Genomic DNA, 23,130 nt, shown 5'->3' on the forward strand with positions numbered 1-23,130 from the left:
TAAAAGCAATGCTCTCGTATTTAAGGCTATCTCAAACATATAAAACATCAATATTTAATTGCATCTACTACAACGTAAAAATATTAAAGAAAATCTTTTTTTATGTAACCATTAAAATAAATTTTCCCAATTGAACAAAACACTGCACTCAAAATCTTTTATTAAGGCCTATCCCAAGCCAACTCCCAAACACACCAAATCTTTAATATTTCGGACTGTAGATTAATTTGAAATAAACTGGTTATTAAAATACATTTCATATTTTTAAAAGTATTGCCTGAGCAGGTGTTGTAAGAACGACACACGCACGAGGTCTGTGCAGTGAGTGGGTTTGTCAATATATCAAATGCACCGCTGGTCATCTGTAAACTATTCCACCACACGCTCTTTGTTCCGCGCACCGGTATCATGTATCCTACGAGGGCCAGTCGTGCCAGAAGAGCGGCCCGGTTACACCCGATACCCGCCCTGGCAGGTGGGGAGGGCTGAACTCTGAGCGTCATATGGGCCCGGGACGGGCAGGTAGCATGCTGACTATTTTAAAAATTCAGGAGCATCACTCAGCTATTAATGTGTGGCCCTCACGCAGGTGATCTGCGTGGCTCGTGTTTCGACTTTTCCAGAAGTTAATCAGGTGAATGGAGCGAGGGGGTGATGCGTCCCGGGCTGCCTGGTCAACAAAGAAGCCCTGGGATAGATTTCACTGCGGCTACTCGGTTTGAAAAGATGTAACCAGAGCCGCCAGAGTAACACTACTGGCATAATTTAAAAATATGGAGACGTTTTTTTCCACTGAGGTGACGGTGTAAGGCTTCAATTATCAACAGCAGGTAAGTGGACTCGAGGATTGTGGGTACCGTGGACTGGTATATATATGAAGAGCGACCCAATGGAGGACAGCATCGTCTGCAGCCTGCGTGCTGTGGACCTGATGCACTACACTGCGCCTGGTCTAAAGATGTCCTAGAAGTCCTGATCGACGTCTTCGAGAGTGGAGGGATGCTGTCTCACCTGCATGGGGTAATGCGTATAATAGCTCATTTTTGTATTTACTTACGAGAGTTGTGATTTTAGCTTGACAGCTGAAAAATCGTCTGTGCGGGTTGATGTTTATATAGGCTATGTCTCCCAGGGGCGTAGCCAGTATACGCCTATTATTGCCAACATTAGGCTATCCAAATTCTATTAAATTCTAATTTAAGTGTATATTTTATTAATACAGTAAATAAATAGGTCTAATAGATCATTAAATAGAACCAAAAAAGACGTCAGCACCGGTAAATGGTGCATCTAAATCAATAACAGCTATTGCGAGAGTTTACTTTTAAATGTTGAAGCAACCTGCAGACCATAATGCTGGACTGACAAAAACAGCAGCATATACTAACATAGGAGGATGCTCGTAGCTTATAGGGCCTGCAGGCATACAGAGCAGATGAAATGGTATGTTTGAACGCCTGTTCATTACTGACCATCTGGATGATGTCATCTGATCCTAAAACCCAAGACCAGAGGGACACACACGGGGGATAAGCAAACCGTTGCCCCGTTTCAAATTGTATCGATAAAGGTATTTTATTTTATCATATTTATTGCATTTAAAATAGATGCAGAAGGCCGTGACGCGCTGCCTATTGTGTTTGTTATTTTTTTGTTATTATTTCGATTATCACCCAGTGGTGTTTTTCGTTTAGCATAAAGTCAAGAAAGTACAAAAAAAGCAGGAAAAATGTTTGTTATGACAAAACCTCCCTACTCCCCTTTTTACCCCCTTCCTCCCTCCCTTCCCCTCTCTCTCTCTCTCTCTCTCTCTCTCTCTCTCTCTCTCTCTTTATATCTCAATACAGACAGAGCCCCTTTTGTTTGCCGGTCACACAGGTAAACACCTGTCCTGGCCCTCTTCAGACAAGCCTAACACGTCACATTTAGACCACATTTGTGTGCGCCTGCGGCCTTACTTGCGAGATCGAACAACAAATTACGCATACGCAACATTGTGATATAATAAACAAGTATAAGTACAAACCTTTTAGATGTAAACAAATAATATGTTATCTAGAACACGTTTATAAATAATAATAGGATTTCGATTTGTATAACAACGCGTGAAAAAATGCGTGGCCTATTGGGGCAACGAACATAAAAGCATTTTTGCAATATCTACAGTTTTGTGTTAGAGAAGCGGCATTGCCTGCTGCGACTCGAAATTCAGTACGTAGCCTACAGAAATAGATTGAACGCCGTCATCTTTGCCAAATAAAATCAAGGTAGGCCCGTATCCCAAAGGCACGTCATCGCAAAACAAAAAGGTGCTGGCATCATCATTTTATGTGGTAAAAATTAAAAACGAATTCAGATTTATAATCTGTTAATCCGTAGATCAACTAACCCAGTGACAGCTGTATGCTTAGACTGCAGCATAGCTCAATCACAGAGCGTTTAAGGTGGCCTCGCCTCCCGGCGGCTCCACCTTAAAAGGACAGAAAAAAAGCATCTTAGTGACATCGCAAAATGCACGAGACGAGAGGAGGGATGGATGGATGGATAATTCCTTCTGCACTGGGGTAAGATGCTTACAACGTATTATCTTTTCCACCCGCCCAGTCCTCGGCGCTGCAGACTAAACATAGAGATGCTTAATGTTGTCCGCATGTTGAGAAGAGGAGAATTTCGGGGAGTTTTCGAGCACCTGGAGCCGACGCGCAGGTACAGCGACTCTCCAGGTGAAAACGAGCGAAGCGTTTGAAAAGAGGAGAGAGGGAGAATATGTAAGGTGGGGGAAACTGGGCTGCATTTGTTATTTGATACTCAGGAAGTCAGTGACGACGCTTTGACTTCTTTGTCTCATTGAAAAATCCTCTGTTTATGAGAGTCACTCGTGGAAGCGAATGGTTTTAAAAACGGCGGAGGATCGACGGAGGTGCTTCGCTTCAGCCTGACTTGGCTGAGTCGTTTCGAGTCAGGTAATGTTTCGATAGCATTCGTTTAGATGGCGTCGAATATGTGCATATTTGGGAATTAGGAGCGGATTCTAGGTTTTCGGTTTTTTTTGTGAGTGCGCAGAAAGAAACTAAATGAAGAGTCCGAGTCTGAAAATAGAGGATTTGAGACGCACGCATCAGGTAAGGTTTTCAATGATTTCTGAGAGCGAATGCAACATTTTAGAGTTATAATATAGGCTTTGTGTCGCCTATTAAACGCTGCGTGCTCTTTTTGCAATGCAATCTGCGGAATTACGTTTGGATTCGTTGATTGTTGCGGATTACCCCGCCGAACTAAAGTATTAAAATGTACGTTTTTAAGTATTTGTAAATATATTTGTAGTTTCAGTTTAATGTTTGTTAATACTTAACTAAATATTATATCTGTAGCCCTAATGTGAGAATGGAGGGCATGCGTTTAAATTTATTTGCAGCATCTCACTGTTTAGGGCATCATATTAAAACCTTTCTGGGGTCCTTTATGTAACGAAATGCGTTTCTGATATTACTCTTTATGATTTTTCAAGTGATTTTAAAAAGGCCTGCGTCGTTTGCATATGTTTAATGATATATATTTAGTTTGAAAATCTTAACCGTGCGTAAAAAAAGAGGAAAGATGCGCAATTAACGCATGGGTTATATAAAAAACATATACTTATTTAGACACAAAAGTTCAGGTAGGTTGCCAAACATTTAGCCCACGCACCTGAGCAATTTTATATCTCCAGGCAAAATCACGTATGACGGACTGCAGCATAATAAATATATATATAGGCTATATATATATTTTAATTTTTTAAAGATTTGTTTTACAGGTAAACAATCCACGAGCTCCACACAATGATTGTTTTGTCTTCAATCACCTTGAGATCGCACGTAGCCCCGGGCGGTGCCCTTTTGGGGAGTCTGGGCCGGTCTCTCCTAAAATAACTGAACTTCGAGGAGATACTCTGTAATTCGACAAATGCGATTAACACAAATGCTTCGAGACAGTCATTGATTTACAAGAGGTGACCAACGCCTAAAGTTTTTAATTTGAATAAATCAAATAATGTTATTTTGCCTTCATTTAACGTTTTAACTTCGGAGATATTCAATACAAAAAATAATAATTTGACGCAGTGCGGGCAAAATGCCACGTAAGGCCTAAGATCAAACCCTAATGACCCTAAAAAATAAAAATTGTATAATACTTTATTAGCAAAATACAAATACATTTGTTTTTTATTTTATATCTAATTTATAAAAAAAGATAATTATAATGATAAATAAAAATCATATTATTAACAATAACAATAATAATAAGATGACTAATAATAATAATAGTCTTTAATAATCTTTGTCTATAGATATTCCTTTAATGGAAAACATCCGTTTTATTAAAGTACAAATAAATTCATGGTGGGTTATTGAATTAAATGAACCATTACTAAATCACCTAACAATGTTTTACTTTAGAATAGAATAATAAATAATCTAGTCTTTATGCCAAGACACTTTACAAAAATTAAACATAAAGATTTGATTTTGTTATTATTGTATAGGAATTTCTGTCTTTCACTATGCAGGGAAACCAAACGACCAATCAGACTATGGACACTTCCATCTTTGCTTTTTAGAGGTATTGATTATTCCAGGAAATGCTCCGGGAGCCATTTGGGCGTCTGAAAAATCACTTAGGACATCATTTTTGAGCTGGAATCAATCTGGCCTCCATCTCCTCTTGGAGCAAGGGGAGTAGGAGCTAATGGTTCCTGGGTCCTTCAGGGTGGGGCTGCAGGGTTTGGCTATATAGGAGGAGGAGGGTGCTATATGTCTGGTGGATTCTCACATAGCAGATGGCAGAGAACCATACTTAATATATGTGATGGAGGCCTCATAGAGGGAATGATATGGGAACTGGGAAGGTCCTATCTCTCGGTATACTGTGTTCTTGATAATGCAATGTTGGGTTTTCCAGCAACACGGTGGCTTTCATGTCACATTATTTAATAGTGACTTGAGATCGGTTTGGTTTATGTTAAGACCTTTTTATGATCTTACTGAACGTGATAGTTGAAGGTCTGCTGTTTTTGGAAAGGCACTTTTCTCAGCAGTTTTTTCAATGCAGCTGAAAGCTCCGGTCTATCATACAATAACCTGGAATGTTATCTTCATAAGTGCATTTCCCTGTGAAATGATCATCTTTTTTTGTCCGGAACTTTCATGTGATTCAAAATGTAATATTTAACCATTTAAAGATGTGCATTTTCTAGCATCGGTATAACAAAGACACTAATCTATGCTTGCGATATAGATTATATCAGCACAACGTACCACCTAATGTATGATGCGCTTTAGCATTTTCTCATTTTTACAAGCTCTGTCTTTCTCCCTCTCTGTCCTTTTAGGAAAAAGGGTTCTTCTACACCTCCTCAACCCCCCCACATTCCCTCTTAGCTCTCTCTTTCTTTCATTGGTGACGGGTTGTCCTAAGAGCTGGCTGATGATTGGGCAAAGCTGACAGACTCCTGTTCTGTGTATGGCACTGGTAGAATTCACTGTGAAAACACACGATCAGTGAATTACCAAAGGGCCATAAACAGAGCAGAGAAAGAACCACGTGGCGACGCATGTCCAGTTTACTCTATCTATCTATCTTCTTTCTTTCGATCTTGCATTTATTTCAAAGGTGTCTTACAAACTTGGTGACTCACATGGATGGCTGGAAAACCTGGGCTTCCTTTCTCGGCTGTGGGGACAGATTGACTTCTCATGCTCTCCTGTCACGCTTCTTTGCCTGTTTTGGCACTAGCACATTTTTGCTTCTTTATATATACGTTGAGCAATTATGTGTAGTGCCAATATGGGAGAAGACAGAAATGCAGCGAAATATCACAACCCTACATGAGTTAAAGATTGATCCGTTATCTCCGTCTTTGTCACATTCTATTTTCGGTTCTTCTGCCGTGTGTAACATAAGAAGTGACCTCTGCTGCGGGTAGCCAAAAATTCAATAATCTCGGGAGTTCTTTGAAGAGACATTTTGCTTTCTTTCAGAGCAGTGGAAACCCCAAAAAGAGTTCTTCTCTCTGGATTTATGGTAAAAAAGATGTGCACATAATGACGCATTATGACACTAAAATGTTTTTTACATCAGACGACATGAAAGATTTTTATTGGAGGACGCTCAGATATTCATCTAACAGCCGTGGCTCCTCTTAGAAGCGACTTCATCGATCAATACAGTGTATGCGCTTTCATAGGAACATTTTCTCACAAACAATTTGCCATCACTGTATGTAATGCTATACTCGCTGACTAAAACATTGTGCCACTGAGTCTAAATTTATGCCTATTTATTCTCTTAACTCATTCTCAGCTATAATCACTTTTTTGCACTCATTTTTTTCCAGGAGTTAATGGCACTTTAGTAAAAACGATATTGCAATGATGTCAGACATGTTTTCATAGGATGGCTACCTCACCACATCTGCCATTTTGAAATCATATGACCAGTCGATTACTACTGAAAAGCATTGTTAATCAAAATATGTGGCAACCCAATTTAGACATTTGTTAGTTTTAGACTTTTACATTACCCCAAATCCCTGTGCATGAACCTTTTTGCTTTGGACTTCAATGTACTCTGATGGTATTTGGCAATGGTAGAACTCACACTGGTGAGATAGTCAGATCCGGTGGTTCTAGACTTGCCAACTACTACTTGAGAACATCTCAACCGTGAACCCGAGAACTTTTAAAGCAGAAGTGTGAATTCTGTGTTTCAGTGATGCCACAGGCCCCGCCCTGAGTGAGTGACTGACAGTGCTGCAGGTTGGGCTGAGATTCAAATATTCCCCCTGCACACCACAGTCTCAAAGCTCCCGATGCTTCAGTCATGATCTGACTCCCGTGTTTGTTTTTGATGTTGCCGTTGCATTACCCCAATCTCTCATATGAATCCAATTTTTTATTCTAATATGGAGCACGGAATGTTTATGATAAATAGGTAAAGAAAAGTTTTTTAAGGGCAACGTGTTTTCATGATTACAAATAAATAAATAAAATGTCTTAAATACAACTAAGTGGTTCAGCATTTGTGTGGAACAGCTTGTGTTTTGTAGCGTGCATGGTAAGAAGAGATCCTGGCCCTGTATCTGGGTCAGGGGCTGCTCATGTAGGTGAAGAGAGGATTGCTGGATTAAGTCCTCTTTATCTTCTTTTGCATAAATCAATTCGTGCAGAATGAATAACAAAATGAAAATATTACCCTTCATAGTGTAATGCTATTCTTAGTGTCATAAATTCCCTTTGCATGTGTTACGCACACTTGAATTTGAAACTGCGGAGGAGACTCAGTTTTTCATATTTATTTGCATGCGTTGCGGTCAGTTATCACTACATAGACGCTAATAATCAATATGAAATGTAATATCTTAAAAAGGGGTCATTAAAAACCCATATTGATCGACCACTGAAGTTTTGGGGGTGGGGCGCCTCCCATACAACGACTTTGATGCTTATGCTTCAAAATGAAACAGGAATATTCCCTTAAATGTAGCTTTCTGCGCTTGTTTACTTTCAGCGACTTTCCACCAGTATCACTAGTTTACCTGTGAATGCGTGCGTTTACCTGTCCGTATCCAAACATGGAGAAAAAGACACATTGTGTCAGATTCCTACTGCCGTAATTGCTTTGTGGGAAATCTCTGTCCATGTGGGCCTTCTCCAGATGGGCCGCACGGGTCGGGTTACACAGCATTTTTAAGGCCCCCTCCTCTGTACTAACTACCCTCTCTCTCTCTCTCTCATTCAGTGAATAATCCCTGGTAAGGAGAGAGAGCAAAAGCACGGGCGAGACAGAGCTTGGTCTGTGCTCTAATGTAAAGAGAGCATTAGTGGAATGAGATTAGGGTCCATCTCTCTTACGCACTGTCTGGTGCCGGGGTGCATGTGGTGGTGAGAACATCACACGATGTACGAAAGTGATGATGTGATATTGATGATGACTGGGAATAATGCATCGCCCGCTTCGGTATCTCTTTATTTTTATTCACCACGTCAGATAATCTAATGCTAAACAGATAAAATGTATGGAAATTGTGTCATAATAGTACGCTAAAACAGATAGATGGATGGATGGATGGATGGATGGATGGATGGATGGATGGTTGGGTGGGTGGGTGGGTAGATAGATAGATAGATAGATAGATAGATAGATAGAGGGGATAATCCATTAGTTCAGTACTCTTGCATGTGTGTGTGTGTAAGAGAGAGGACCAGAGGGATGCACTGAGTATTAAGATACGATTAGTAGAGATTAAAGCTCTGGCCCAGAGTTTTTGCAGCTCCAGGCTGGAGGAACGAGCCCCCCGCAGAGACTGGAGCCTTCAGCACCATCAGAGCCTCACATCCTCTCCTTAACACAATCAATACCTCTGCCCTATTCCCCTGATGACACAACACCACCAGACGGCTATTTCGTGTTGTCTGAGCTAATGGCAGGCCTCATAAAAAGATAAAACTAATGGGGATTCCTGTGCATGTTTCAGCTTGGCGAGTGTATTATTGGCAACTTTAGCTTGTTCAGTGATGCTCTTGTACTGTATTTCCCCCCATCCTCACCCCATCGTCCTCTCTTGGCATCCGACTTTTACTTTTAGTTGATCACAAGCACAAAACCCTGAAGTTTACATGTGGGTAACTCATTCCACATGCATTCAAATGTCGGACCCTCTCTCTGGCCTTTAAACCAGAATGGTGATTCATCACTGTCATATTTATGAATTTGTTTACATGTTTTTAAGTGTAAGTTGTGAATTTGTTCTGTTTTGCATTTGTACAAAAGTTAAAATGTCGTTGTTTGTGAATTCCATGAAATATGACACATTTTGCAACTTTTCACATGAATTGGTTTCAATATAATTTTACAGACCACTCCGAAAAATGTAAACGCTGGTCCAATGTTGTTTGAATAAAACACGACCAGCAGAACATTTATAACTGAATTAAAATGTTGAACGAATAATTTTCAATTTGTATGTAAGATAGACAAAAACAGAAGTGCTTCAGGACCAGTGTTTTACCATCTTGCGAAGTGGTCTATAATGCTGATAAGTTTTTTTTTATCATTTTCGAAAAATCCAAAACAAAGATTTTTTTTAATCCACGGGAAATCATGATGAAATTAAGGCTAGTGATTGTACAAAACTTGTCAATGATCTCATAAGTGACATCACGGTTTAACTGGAAACGCAACACTGACGTTAAACCAGAATTGCGATTATGTATTAGGATTAGGGCTCAAACTGAACACTGTCCCATCTCAGGAACAGATTGGCCGAGCACTTGAATGGGATGTGGGCAGGGCCAAAGAAGATTCTCAGAAAGCGTGCTAATAAGAGTCCTTTAATCTGCAGCTCACGGGTGACGCATGCGTACAGTACACCGAGTGTGTCATCCCAGCTGCCAATATGACCTGAAAACCACAAACACAAACGAGTACTTGAACCAGTTCACTCAATAACTCACTCTTTCTTTATATACACGTAGCACTCTTGCCTTTTAACCCAGAACGGATGTGTTATAACCTGTAATGGGTTAAAGAGGAGGCCAGACAGCTGCACGCTTTATTTTTCTCTGCGTTGATAATCTGGAAGTGGAAGGGGATTCTGGGATGTGTGTGATGCCTGATGGATTAGTGCATGTGTGTGTGTCCCTCTTCTTCCCCCAGCAGAAGGACACAGGCTTTAAATCCAGGTTTTAGCCAGGAGGGAGGGATCAGGGCTTATGATTCAACAGGAGCTCCATCCGGACTGGAGGTGGGGTGCGGATGTGACCGTGTGCGTTTTGTAAAGAGGTCATTGAGTGTTCATGACTGGATTACTTGACTTCATAAATACAAAGGTCCAGTAACTTGATATAATACTCATGGGTTGCAAATTTCTGTGAACTGTGGTCTCAAATTAGAAGAAACTCTGGGACTGAATGATTTGTACATTATACAATGGATAGGTCTGGGGCAATTTTACACCCATGTTAAAATATTAAATAACCTCAGTACAATGACACGGCCAAATATTTAATAAACTGTTTTAATGGAAAACAGCTCTAGTATATTTATTTTTGTATGTTGCAAATGTCATTTATTGACAGTATAGACACTTTTTATATCTAATGTATCCATGTGTTTAGTGAATGTTTTTTCTGTAATCCTTATTCCCTTATAGGAGATTGTTGACATTTTATGGTTTATTATGGATCAACCAGTAAAAGAGACAGTGATGGTCGTTTAAGAATATGGAAAACAATTCAATACATTGAATCTATCGAGGACATAATGTTTGTAAATAGTGGCCATTTTATTTTCAAGAAGGGAAAAAGACAAACTCTGATCATCATCAATGTCCCCATCAGCAAGATGGGAAAGTTTGGGTTCATTAAACGTTCGCATCATACAAGATTATATATCATACAAGTTTTACATTAAAAAGTTAATGGTATGTGGGGTCAGAGCAGATCAATGAATACACAAATGGAAAATGATCGGACTAGGATGTTTTTGCTCAACCATAACAAAAAATGAATATCTGATCAACAAATTTACATTTTACATACAAAAAAAGTGTATGAGAGAAAAAGAAAATATGGTTGTACTAAAAAAAAAGCACTCAAGAGAGGAAATGTGGTGTCGACATTTCTTTCAACATGTACATTGGTGTGTGTGTCAACGAGCATACAAAAAGATTAAAGAAAATAAATTAAAATAAATAAAACAGTTTACCCAGCAGTTTGACAACATTTGCAGGATCTGTTTACAAAACGCTAGTGAATATGGAAAGTTCTGTTCATTTATTGAAGTATAAAAAGGTTAAATGAGATGGAGTGCTACATCATCTGCTTTTTCATTGATATAGTTCTCTATTAACAGTAAATTCAGTGAACTACAGTTAGCGCTCAGTTTCCAACTAAGTACCACATCATCGGTTAAGATTGTTTTTTACATTGGGAGTTCATGTGAAATGCATACACAGAGAATTCTTCATTACACAGACTGACAAAAAATGACATGCATGTTCACATCAGTAGTTAAGAATAAATGGGATTCAATACTAAAACTGTTATGCACCTTACACAATATATTAACGAAATTATACAAATATGGCACAGGATGGTTCAAGATATATATTGTATATATACACACAAATTAAGATCAAAACTGAAGAAAATGTGTCAAAACTAATGCTTTATATGGACAATAACCACAAAACTATGCGAGTAAAAGTTTGATGACTGAACATTTTGCTTGCCATTAATTGTTGGGAAAGAATTAGTCCATGATATCCGAAAAGCATCCTCTGCAAAACATTTATCAAACATCAAGAAAAAAAGAATATTGACGTTAACAACACTAGGAAGAAAAATAAGACTATGTATTGTTTACAAGGTAAAAAAGAAAAAGCCTACAACCCCTGCAGACGTTTGGTAACAGGTTAAAATATTATCTTTACAATATTCCAGCAGCTACTTTCTTTACGTAGGTGCGGAACTTCCTGTCCCACCCAGCAGCAGGGGTAGAGTATGTCACTGCTCCAGGGTCACCACCTCGACTGTCTGTCCGTCGAGCGTTACAGTGTTGTCTATGCGTGTGGTTATGGGAGCCATGGCCACCTGAACGGGTCTATTTCCCTGGGCCAGACTGGTGACGACGGTCTGATACATGCTGACGGGAATCTGGACAAGACCTGCAATAAGAGAACAGGTGTTGAAATTCATTTTTGTGTGCTGAACATCTCGACAAACGTAGTACAGATTTATTAAAATGTATCCCAACACCTATCAAACGTGCCTACTAAAAATGCTTAAGTGACGTACGTTACCCGTGAAACCGAGACAGCTGGAGAGAGAGGAAAGCAGGGACCTTTTAAACGCAAGTAATATGAGGCTGTGGGCCGGACGTTGAGTGCGCGAGTGATCGACCGGCCATGTTAGATTGCGCGTTCAGAGTCTGCACACTACGTAGACACAGGGCCAGACCTGAAAAATAGGGTGCCGAGGGCGGGCCACTGCATCACACTGCAATGCGGAACAATGGAGTAATTGAAACGGGCCGCTCCCAACTCCTGGCTCTCTTTACGTCTTTTTCCATGCCCAGCTGTGAGGAGAGCAGTCTGGATTACAGTTGCAGTCACGTGGGACGGTGGGCAGTATACCCGCAAGCTAATTCGAGCAAAATGAAAGACTAGGAGTCACCCATTATATTTCCCAAAATATTCACCCATAATCTCAGTTTAACAGGCAAAAAGATCAGTTTTGACCCCTAAATGCATCTTAAATTAGGTAAATGGACAGTACTGTACATGTCAAGGTCGTATTTCTCAAAATTAAATAAAGACAAATAATTACTCACAATACTCAAATTACAATTACTCAGTAGGGCATTGTCTAAGCACTCAAAGATAAAAGTAATTCCAAAATGACTAATGTTTTTAATGTAAAGAAAAAAATTGTTAAATGACAAAATATTAATCTTCTATTAAATTAAATTATTTTAAATTTGTATTTTTATAAATATTTATTTTATATATATATTTATTTTTTGCTAAATTCACCACTTCGAAGTGCAATAAGTAAAATATATTCTTTAAAAAATTCAATTATTTCAAACGTTCTTGGCAGTTTCAAGAGACTCAATCAAAAAAGAATCCTCTGATTCCTCGCAATCACATTGCGTCTCAATAATAGTCTGGGGCTTCATTGTTTTTTGGGTGAAGTACCTGCAACCCCTCCATCACTCTGACATCGAGGGTTTCTACGAGAGCTTACGTGGACACTGGAGCAAAACATGGGAAATCAGTCACGATTACTTCAGACCAGCCACTTCAAAGCTGCGCTTGCACTGCCATTTCGCTGATTGAAAAAGGTCAATAAACGCTAGCTGCCCACCGAGAGCCTGTCGTCGACTGTGCTCTCACCAACCTCCCTGAACCAAAGCGTAAATTAGATTTAATTAGATTTTAGTTTTCTTCATTTTGTTCACAGACAGATCAACAAACAGTTGATCGTGGTTGTTACGTATTTGGGAAACACAATGTTTTCCGTGTTTTCAGTCCGGAAACTGTTGTGTTCATTCACAAAAAAGGATGGATGGGGGATTTTTCAACAGGTGGTCTATCAAGAGATGACCATACAATCCTCTTTAAGTGACGGGACCAATTAAATTAGGCTGTTAAGTAATATTTTTTACATTATACAATATGGAGACAATTTAACAAACTACTTAAGTACTATCTCAGTATATTCCCAGCAGAATAAAATATGTCTGTGTGAAAGACCCGATGTCCATTTCTTTATCAATAGTTTTGCTACCTGCTAATCAGCTTGTTTGTTTGAACACAGCCCTTGCTTCTGTCTATTCTCTCCATGTCATGCGAGTTTGTGTGTTTTATAGACCGGCCTTCCCAGTGTTGACAGCTGGCTCTGTGATTAGACTATGCACTGATAATGGAGAGGATCAAAGCCCTTTAAGAGGGATCCTCGGGGGTTAGCAGGAGGAGGGGCTTCTCTTTGGTCACCAGGGGTAACGGGGAAAGCCAGAAAAGGACTCCGAGAAAAGGACCAGCTTTGAGCCAAACCATTTCGGGATGGGGTCAGAAGGGACCTGGCGATACATCCGTGACCATGCAATAATAATGTGATTCATTATGCTGTGCGTAGTTATTCAAAACTCATATTTTATATCTACCTATATTTATATTTTAAATATCAATATATTTCGATATGGTTGTATTTAACAACTTTCACGAACTAACAATAACAATCATTTTAGCCTCGTTCCATCCAACATTCATTTTATTGTGACTAAAGCATCTCATCACGTTGTAACAAACACCTTTAGTACACATTAGTGTTGCAGACTGAATCACTGCTTCTAATGCATGTGTAAGTATCATCCACTCCTAGCTAGAGTACTATAGGCTGATGTGCATATGTAGAGCGCTTAGTGGTTGAGATTAGAGAGAAGTGTAGAGCCTGGAGTCTGTGACACCGGTCACACACAAACACACCCACACCATCTGTCCCACAAACACTCAGGGGATTACAGTAGACATCCATGGACTTCACAAAACTCACAGGAGACACATACACGCACACCTATATGTGCAATTCATGACGTGACATTTCATCATAATTTTCTTTTACGTTTCTGCATCACTGAGGAAGGCTGTCTTCAGCCATTCAGATCCTCAGAGTCTGTTGGGTGTATGGGTGTGGCTTTACCTGTATGTTATACATCCACAGGTATCTTTCATGATTATACGTATCAGATGTAAGCCAGGTGAGTGTGTGTCAAGAAGGTAAAGAGGTACTTAAATTTATTTAGTTGACATTTACATTACTATTAAAGCGCCAATCCGTAACGTCGTAATCTGTTTTTGGTTAAAACGAATTATTTGGCATAATTTCACTTATTCAGCATGAAGTACATAAAAAAATCTGTGTTCAAACGTTCCGTTGATTCGCAATGGTAAGATTACAATAATGATTTAAGTTTAGCCTCAAAGTCAGAAAATATCAGTTTGATGTCAGTTACTTAAAACTCAACATTGTGCTTTTATTTAATTAACAAAATCAACACAAAATGACTCAATGAGTTAAAAATCAACGTTAAAATTGCCTACATTTAACATTCTTTTTGAGAGGGTTCAACCCACATAAAGATAAATAGGCCTGCAACTTTGTTTCGATGGTGAAAGAAATGTTTACATTACAGATTGCACCTTTAAAATACAGCATAATATTATATAACATTCAATATTATAACATAGCCATATTAGTAAAATGTTAAGATTGCTACTAACTAATGAACCTTTATATGATTATAACCTTTATAATGATTCTAAATAAAATTGAAATGAAATATAAACACATTTTTGTGTGTGTCTTGTTCTAAACTTATAAAGGGAAACCGACACACTGGAGTGCGTGTGTGAGAGAGAGACAGAAAGAGGAAGCTGTACCGCTGCCATCCTGAACTCCAGTTAATGCTCCTACGGCCGCAGCGGTCTCTCCCGCTAACACGATCTGTCCTCCGCCCTGAAGAGTCGCCTCTGCTAATGTTGCCACTGCGTGAGCCGCCGCTTCGCTGCAACACACACAAAACACATTTCAATGTCAATCCGACTTCCATAAACATTGTGGATCCGGATTGCTGTGTACTGCCCCCTAGTGCAGGACATTTTTTTTACTGTCCAGAAATGCCAGAATGTAACCACAGCCCTAAGCTGGTTCCTTGGGCTGTTGTAAATGAGTGACAAACTTCGAAAACTACCGATACCAGCGGTCTCTGGGTGAGCGACGAAGGGCTCCTTATTAAAGTGGCCACAAAAGATTAAGTAAAGTACTTTTTTTGGTAACGTCTGATGATGCTCTGACCGCACCCAGAAGGCCGATGGCAGATTTACTGCGGTAAAAAAAGACCTCCACTAGCACAGGGAAGAAAACATTGCCTCCTCAGCCTAATTGTTGTGGGAATGAAGCATGTTCCCATTGTGCTGCTGGTGCTGTTACCGGCTTGTGATAAACAGAAGAATAGGCTCAGGTGAGGGCTGTTAACGAGACCCCGGGGACTCGCACCCGCGACTTCGCTAGATGCTGCTTCAGTACAGTATTTCCTATTGTTTTCTCAAAACCCAAAATTATTTGTATTTACCATGAGTACCTGTTGAGGGCCATCGTAACAGTCGCCCCCGTCTGCATTTCATGCGACGCGGCGACTGCTGCTTCAGCCAAGGAGGCCACAGCCTGCGTGGCCTCTGACGCTTGTGTGGTCTGAATGGTCATTTCACCACCTTGTAGTGTGGCCCAGTTTTGTTCCACCTTGAAAGAAAACAATAAGAATAGATAGTTATGACATGGAGGAACAAAACTATGAAATTGAATTCTAAATTGTACAACGTAAAGGAACTGAATTCATTCAATATTCAGAAATATATAAAAGAAACATGTTGACGTTACCTCTCCATCTGTGACAGTGGAGTAGTTCACCTGGGCGACTGTCACCGTACCAGGAAGTTCCGATGCGTCTGCTAACGTTGCTACGGTGGCCCCAGTGCCGACCTAGAAATTGTTAAAAACGTTACATTTGGATGTTAGAATAACGATATTTAACACAAAGCTCATCATCAAGGGTTCATTGTAGTAAATTTAAATATATTCAATAAGCAGATATTTTTACCCAAAGTGACTTCTAAATGTAAGAGCATTTGAAAAATCACTTGATTAAAATAGATCTTGTCCCATGAGCAAATTAAATGAGCTTTACAAGCAATTTCTAGATCATGGAATCCTGTTTGTGATGCCAAAATGATCATGAACAGTTTGTTTAAATAACTGTCAGGACTGAACGATATCATAATGTGTGTTGATCAATAAAAACCAATGCGCATTCAGAAAGTAAACAAAATCTTGAAGCTCTCGGATTCTACTTTTAATGTTTTAACTCAAAATAGTCTGCTAAAGCAAAACTTTATTGCTGTATTGAAAAACACCCTTATTGTTTATACAGTAGTCACAAACACCCCTGTAGTTGTTTCCACAGCTGGGACCCGAGCTCACCTGTATAAGCGAGACCGTACCGTCAGGATTACTGATCGTCTGCACTACGGTCTGTGACGGAACCAGGTGTGCAATGCTGTGTGTGGTTGTTGTGGCAACTTGTGTGGTGACCTGGTCCTCAAAGGCATACAACAGGTCTTCTCTCCCATGCTGTTTGTAGCAGTTCTTAACTATAGTCCTCAGGGCTTGTGTCCATGACACCTGTTGCCAATAGAGATGGAACATCAATAGGTTTGTGTGATGTAAGGATTACCTTTTTGTTTCGATGCATTTGTCCTTCGGACCAAATTATGGCTTAGCATGTACATTTTAATTTTAACAACTGCGCTGCGTCATGACTGTGTCATGGTTCACAATAAAGTGTTCAATATTTAAGTTGAATCAGTTGATATTTTTGAATGCATTAAATCGTTTTAATAAAAAAACAGTAACTTGAGTCTTTGTGTGATCACTATTCTGTCAACATTACCCTCTGTTTTTGCTCCTCAGTTCGGACATCGCTGCGTACGTTGGCCCAGGGAATGTCCTCTGGCCACCAAATTGGCTTGCAACTCTCTTTCCCCCATCCTGGCTTCCCACGGCCTGTGGAATACTTCAGCATTTCTGGAATGAACGCTCGGAGTTGAGCCTGCAAAGACAAACACAATAAGTTCTGGTGATTTCAGACCGGTAGGGTAGGGCACTAACCTCAGAGCGGCATCAGAGGCCTCTGGAAAATATAAATGTGTGTGAAAATGAGTTTGACTACAATGAAGCATTGATTTTCCTCTTTGATGCATGGCTGGCTGCAGACAGTCTGGCCACCCATATTGCCTCTTTAAGGAGACTATTAAATTTCTATTTAGAGGAAAAGTTTAAGATTCCAGTACGACTGAAGTAGATTGATATGGGCGTAGAGATTTGCTTAGATAACAAACATGACGATAAAGAATCAAGATGTGTTTTGGATGAATCAATGAATGAGTTATAATTGCAATGTTGGGTTTTGCAAAACAAATTGGTGGACAGTCCACCAGGCCAGTGACTGCCCCACCCTAGAGTTGAGGGCGGAGCTAATCCTAGAGTCCTCAGTGCCCTTGGTAATTCCGAAGGCAAGCTAGGGAATTAAGTGCACGGCTCACCTTAGCAACGTCTGTTCAACCTGACATTGCAGGCTAAATTTGGCTTGAGAGGAATAAATCAGTTCCCAACATAGCTTCCCCCTTCTGCTACTTGACAAACACACTTCCACAAGCTGAAATGCCAGTGGAAATGCGAGTAATGAACATGTGCTGATTATTTAACAATAAACGCTTTTGTATTTAACAATTTGCAGGGTTCCCACATTTTTTTATAAGGAATATAATAGTATTCTTCAAAAGAAGAAAAATCTTAATATCCATTTTAACCAGGCTTGGAAATGTTCACATTTTTATTTATTAATAATAATAATAACATTATTACGTTTTAATATAATTTATTACTTTTTTAAGTGTATCCACTCTCAAAAATGTACCCCCAAATCTCCATGAACCTGAAAACAAAACCAAATAAAAATCTTTGCTTACTTAAAAAACGAACTAAACCCTGAGGTCAGGCAGACGCAGCAGCATCATATAGCAGGCTCTGCCTTGTGTTCATGCAGATGGACTAATTGCACGGCGTAGGAATTAAGAAGAATCTCGCGGCCCAAACACACTGCTCAGCCACCCATTTCCTTCCCCTTCTCTGCTCTTAATCCACCTGGGAGCCAATCAAAAACCTCTGTGCCCGGCCACGGCGCGCCGATAATTACTCGTGCGCACAAGCCTCACCTGATGATCCCTGTACAAACCTGCGTCCAACTGCCACAAAGCAAGCAAGGTGTTTCCATCCTGGGGATATCAGCTATCAGCAGCCCGCCCCAGAACAGCGTGGGGGTTGAGTAATGGGGCAGCTGGTTAATTAACTAGTTATACTGGTTAAACTAGTTTTATGATCTTTAATCGGGGAATAAATAAGAACTCGTCTAAGGGGATGCAGAACTCTGCTAGTACGGTGTTCGCAGTGAATGACGTGAGACCTGCTTATGGTCTCTGATGAATCGGAGATGATGAATCACTGCATCAGCAACATCACACAGACAAACAAGAGATTCTGGGAATAGACCTGAGCAAATACTCTGGAGTATAAGGTAGCAATACGTGCTCCTGCAAGCCCAAAAAGATGTATGTCTAACTTAACTGCTTCATTTACTACTATATCATAGAAATGTCCTTTTAATAATAAAAAAACCATGCACAGTAATGGGGAAACTTTACTATCCATATGACGTAGAGGCATCATATTGTGGCTTTTGATAAGAAGTCTTTAAAATACATGTGGTTTCGTTTTGATGGGAATTCGATTTAATGCTGCCCCATAAACATGATATAAAAACCTAAACGGGCATATTTAAAAGCATAAATACGCATCATTAACTGCAAGTATCTCTGCCTTACAGTGCCACCTGGTGCCTACCTGCGTCATCTTGTCCACAGACACTGGAATGCCGTCAATAGTAAGTGGAGGAAGTTCAGAGCTGAGCTCCCCGCCACCAGGGGGCGCATGTTCAGCTAGAGCATTCTCCAAATCCTCCAGAATCATGCCTTTGTATTTCCTCACCTGATCACAGGAAAGAGGACATGAATTAAACATGGGAAACTCAAGATAATTCAATATTTAAAAGGTATGGAGCAGGAAACACACACTCACCACATTCTCGAGTGGGGCTGCTCCAAAGACTCTAAACACAGGGTTTGGTTTAGAAGGAGAGATGCACAACACGATAGCTTGCTGACCAACACGTGTTGTGTACTCATCTAATGTTGCTCTCAGCTTCCTATGAACATAAGTCAGAGTCAGTCATTTTATGCTTTACATAAAAAGAAATACGATTTTGTAGAGTGTTACCTTAGCAGTCGAGTCTGTTGTCTTTTACGGATGGAGGGGTTTGACTCAAAGATGTGTGGCCGTTTCCGTTTTTTCCCTGTTGCCACAGCGGCAGCTGCTGCCATGCCAACAGGCCCTAAAGTGAAAATAATGCATGAGATAAACTGTTTATGAGGAATTAGGGAACCAGTGTTCTTAAACAACATTTACGTGATATGAGCAAGCAGAATGACCATTTCAAATTCAAGCATGCCACCTAGTGGTCAACGTCAGTACAGCCTAAATTCTTTGCCCCATCACAGCACTCTTATTACATCAAAATTTTGCTACCTGTGCCTTTCAACCCGTTTTATAATCGTAAAATTAGAGTGAAAGCGTGTACGCACTGATGCTATGAAACCCACCTGCAGCTGCCAGATGTGCAGTGACCTCATCTGTCCCGGTTGAGTTGAGGATGTCAGAGTCATCATACCCATCATCATCAGGAGAGGAAGGCGAATCCTCGTCCGCACTCAGCATGCCATGCTCAGTGTACGTGGCAACATGCACCTGGCCGACCTGATGAGATACAGCGTGGGCCTCGATGGTGGTCATGTGTTCTGTCTGATCCATCCCCCGATACGGTTTCCCTCAAACACACTGAGACACACAAATACAGTATATTGGCATTGGGTAAACACAGACATATTTACCAAATAATTCTCTTCAAACATAATGCTGTTCCTCAAGTCATTGTTCAGCTAAATTGGTTACAATCTATGGCAAGTTCAAATAAATTGTGGCGCTTCTGACATTGAGACCGTATTTGAAATGATACTTTAGTTCAAAGTTAACATTTTGTTATAGCATTCAAATACGGTAGAACGGCACTTCTATATAACACTGCTGTGTGCCGCAATGTACAGCATCTGCTAAATTTAACCATTTTCTAATTTTTTCATTTCTCTCTGCTTAAAGTCTCCCAAACCGGAAACTGCCTATAGGGTTCTTCCCTATAGTCACACATGCATGGAGCCCATTGAGGTCTGTACAGTCAAAGTATACTTTTATTTAGGTCCATTACATACTAAACCACCCTACATTTGTATTACTTTTGCTGGAGTATTTTCTTAACAGGGGTGTTCAAAAAAAGTTAAATTATTTATTTTTATTGAAAAAAGTGGATGGGAAATGTTTGAATAGTGTCCAGTAAATAGTTTTTACACAAATTGACATTGTGCCCAGTTGTATTTAAACATCCTTCCAGTAGGGGCACTAAGGATCATAATACTGTATAACAAACTTGTGCTAAAACCTTATTGTTATTAAGTAAAACTTGTTTTTGATCAGGGTTGTCTGTACCCTATGAAGCTGACTGCATAGGTTATGTAAACATTCATTATTAGTAACAGCAGAGCTTGTGTCATGTCATTTTGAATCGCAATGTACAGTCAAGTGAAATGTAAATATATACAGTAAAACCAATGCAACCAATGTCGGTTAAAAACTAAACGACACAAAACAAGAACCGTTACGAGCTTTATTTTCTTTTTAATCAGTCACTGCATTTACACTGTTGTGTCCACACATTTATTGCAGCATTTAGGATGTTAAAAATGACTTTTCAACCCTAAAACGTACAAACAAAGACGAGGTTGGTGCTTCTGTCATTATCTGTAACTGATCTAACGTAAGTTCAATTGAACGTCCTGACGCTGAAGCTCTGCGAGAACGTAACGTAACGTGTAAATTCACCAGAAACCGCGTTTAAATGCACCAAAAAAACGCAGTATTTACGATTACTAGATATCTTTTAAATGTACGTTTAAATCTCTTAAACAAATTAAAAGACATACGCGTCATCCCAGCGAAAACAATTGACGTAAATGGCGGTTATTTTCAAGCCCAGGCTTTGAATAATGTCTATAGAGCGCGCAAAAATAAGCGTATCTTAGAAACAATAAACGCCGATCTCTATCTTCTCTTTCAAACACGGTATCGTTGAAGATCGAGATAATATGCAAAATATCCGACATTTTATTATAGGTCAATTTTAAGCCGGCTACATTTGTCGATCGTATATAAAATCTTAATAGCTCAAGACATTATATACCGATCACAAGTGATCGACAATACTGGCGTGTAAGTATTGTTTTTAACACGAACTCGTTTTAATTCCTCAATCGGATAACGTTACCAAACACAACACATCAAGCTCAGCGATGCTATTTAGCATCTGGACAAATACAGACGATCGCGTAAATGCTCATCTAAATGATGTAGGCCAAAGGCCTGCTACAACGCCATGATTCTTTTTGAACGGAGTAAGTAAAGAAATGCCATCCCGACAAATGCCCTTGATATCACGCCATGCTCTGTTTTGCATCGTCGCGATCTGCATCTGCGCGTACGAGTGTGTGAAAGACAAACGCTGCCGGGTTGTTTGGTGCGGCTGCGCCGGGGCTGAAATGGCTGGAGATTGCGCGGTAGGGCACTAACCTCAGAGCGGCTGCGCTACTTCGGGCCTGCGCGGTGCGGCGGAGCTGTGAACATCAACTGCAATGGAGGACAAAGAACGAGCGGCAGCAGTGAGCGCGCGTCCTGAGCTCAGCGCTGATGCGCGACCCCGATCCGTGTGCACTGACAAATGTCCCCTCCCTCACCTCTTTCAGTTTGGACAAATTGCACCTAAACGTGCAGTTAAATTACTTTAGACCTGAGAATACGAAGGGTTTGTATGGGTCTGAATGTGATATTATAAGTTGTTGTATATGCAAGCAATATACGGATTAAATTTATTTTGATTTATTTTATTTCCTTAGCATTTCTAAGATCTCCTTTGAATTTTATTTGTACCAAGGCTGGTTCAGTGTAGGGGTTATTTTAGTAAATAATATGTATACTTGTAGTTTTAAAGTTGTTGTGTTATAGTAAAATGATCGATTCCTTTTGTTTGTAAAACCCATCTTCTCTTTTTATCCTATAATATTACTTTTAATTCCTAATATTGCACGAGAGCAAATCATAAAAAATGTAATGCAAAATAAAAGTCCCCAAGCGCGCTTGAAACGTGTTTGAACTACAGCAGAGCATTTGAAGGTTACGATAAATATACAAAGTGTTTAAATTAAGTAAAAAGCTAATCGTGACTTTGTTACACAACATAGTTTGTGTATTGTTGCTCTTTAATAATAAAAAAAACTGTCTTTGTGAGCTGTTACGGATTTATAATTTACTTACGAAACGTGTAAATTGTTTATAAAATGTTGTTTCTAAATTGTGAATTGTTTCCAGAGCTTGATGAATTTTTGAAAGTTAAACAACAACCACAGCAGTGACTTTTGCGACGCACCTCTGACACACCTGTTACCAATCAAGATGATTCGACGTGGGGCGTTCCTGATACCACAACGACACGGATCCCTCTATAATTTTTCGAATTTGGTAAATCCTTCGTTTATTTCTTGTAATAAACTAGAGTCCATAAATTAAATAAATGTCCGAAACGTACTAAACAGCTTGAAAGGCCGTTTAAAAGGACTATCTGGTCAAGTAACGTTGGTAACGAGAACGAACCCACACGATGACAAAATAGTTCAAACGAACGTAAGTATGGTTGTGTTTTATAAATATCAAAATATGGCCATAAGATGGCAATATTGTATCGCAAATTATTTATAAC

At 39.7% G+C, this 23,130-nt stretch overlaps 1 protein-coding gene across 6 annotated transcripts; it reads right to left on the reverse strand.

Annotated features, from left to right (window-relative positions):
• Positions 1-10,201: 10,201 nt before the first annotated feature.
• nrf1 (nuclear respiratory factor 1) lies at positions 10,202-23,130 on the reverse strand. 6 transcript variants are annotated; one of them, XM_079455332.1, is made up of 11 exons: positions 21,948-22,125; positions 19,874-20,108; positions 19,491-19,605; positions 19,293-19,419; positions 19,059-19,202; positions 17,050-17,208; positions 16,581-16,781; positions 15,981-16,082; positions 15,685-15,842; positions 14,984-15,108; positions 10,202-11,707 (listed from the first exon to the last, which is right to left on the reverse strand). In XM_079455332.1, exons 2-11 carry the CDS (start codon positions 20,079-20,081, stop codon positions 11,547-11,549), a joined length of 1,500 nt encoding a protein of 499 aa, XP_079311458.1. In that variant the 5' UTR covers positions 20,082-20,108; positions 21,948-22,125; the 3' UTR covers positions 10,202-11,546. The 6 variants fall into 6 exon arrangements, with proteins under 6 accessions (XP_079311458.1, XP_079311455.1, XP_079311456.1 ...); XM_079455329.1 differs by having other exon boundaries at positions 10,265-11,707; positions 15,676-15,842; positions 21,948-22,467; XM_079455330.1 differs by lacking the exon at positions 21,948-22,125 and adding an exon at positions 22,801-23,130 and having other exon boundaries at positions 10,269-11,707; positions 15,676-15,842.

Source organism: Barbatula barbatula (genome assembly GCF_947034865.1).
Source record: "Barbatula barbatula genome assembly, chromosome: 4".
Lineage (NCBI taxonomy): Eukaryota > Metazoa > Chordata > Actinopteri > Cypriniformes > Nemacheilidae > Barbatula > Barbatula barbatula.

Coding starts and splice junctions, on each gene's coding strand:
- nrf1 (XM_079455329.1), bottom strand. CDS start 20,081: ATGGATCAGACAGAACACATGACCACCATCGAGGCCCACGCTGTATCT. Junction 19,203..19,292: donor CAGCCCCACTCGAGAATGTG/GTGAGTGTGTGT, acceptor TCCTGTGATCAG/GTGAGGAAATACAAAGGCAT. Junction 16,083..16,580: donor GTACGGTCTCGCTTATACAG/GTGAGCTCGGGT, acceptor AACAATTTCTAG/GTCGGCACTGGGGCCACCGT.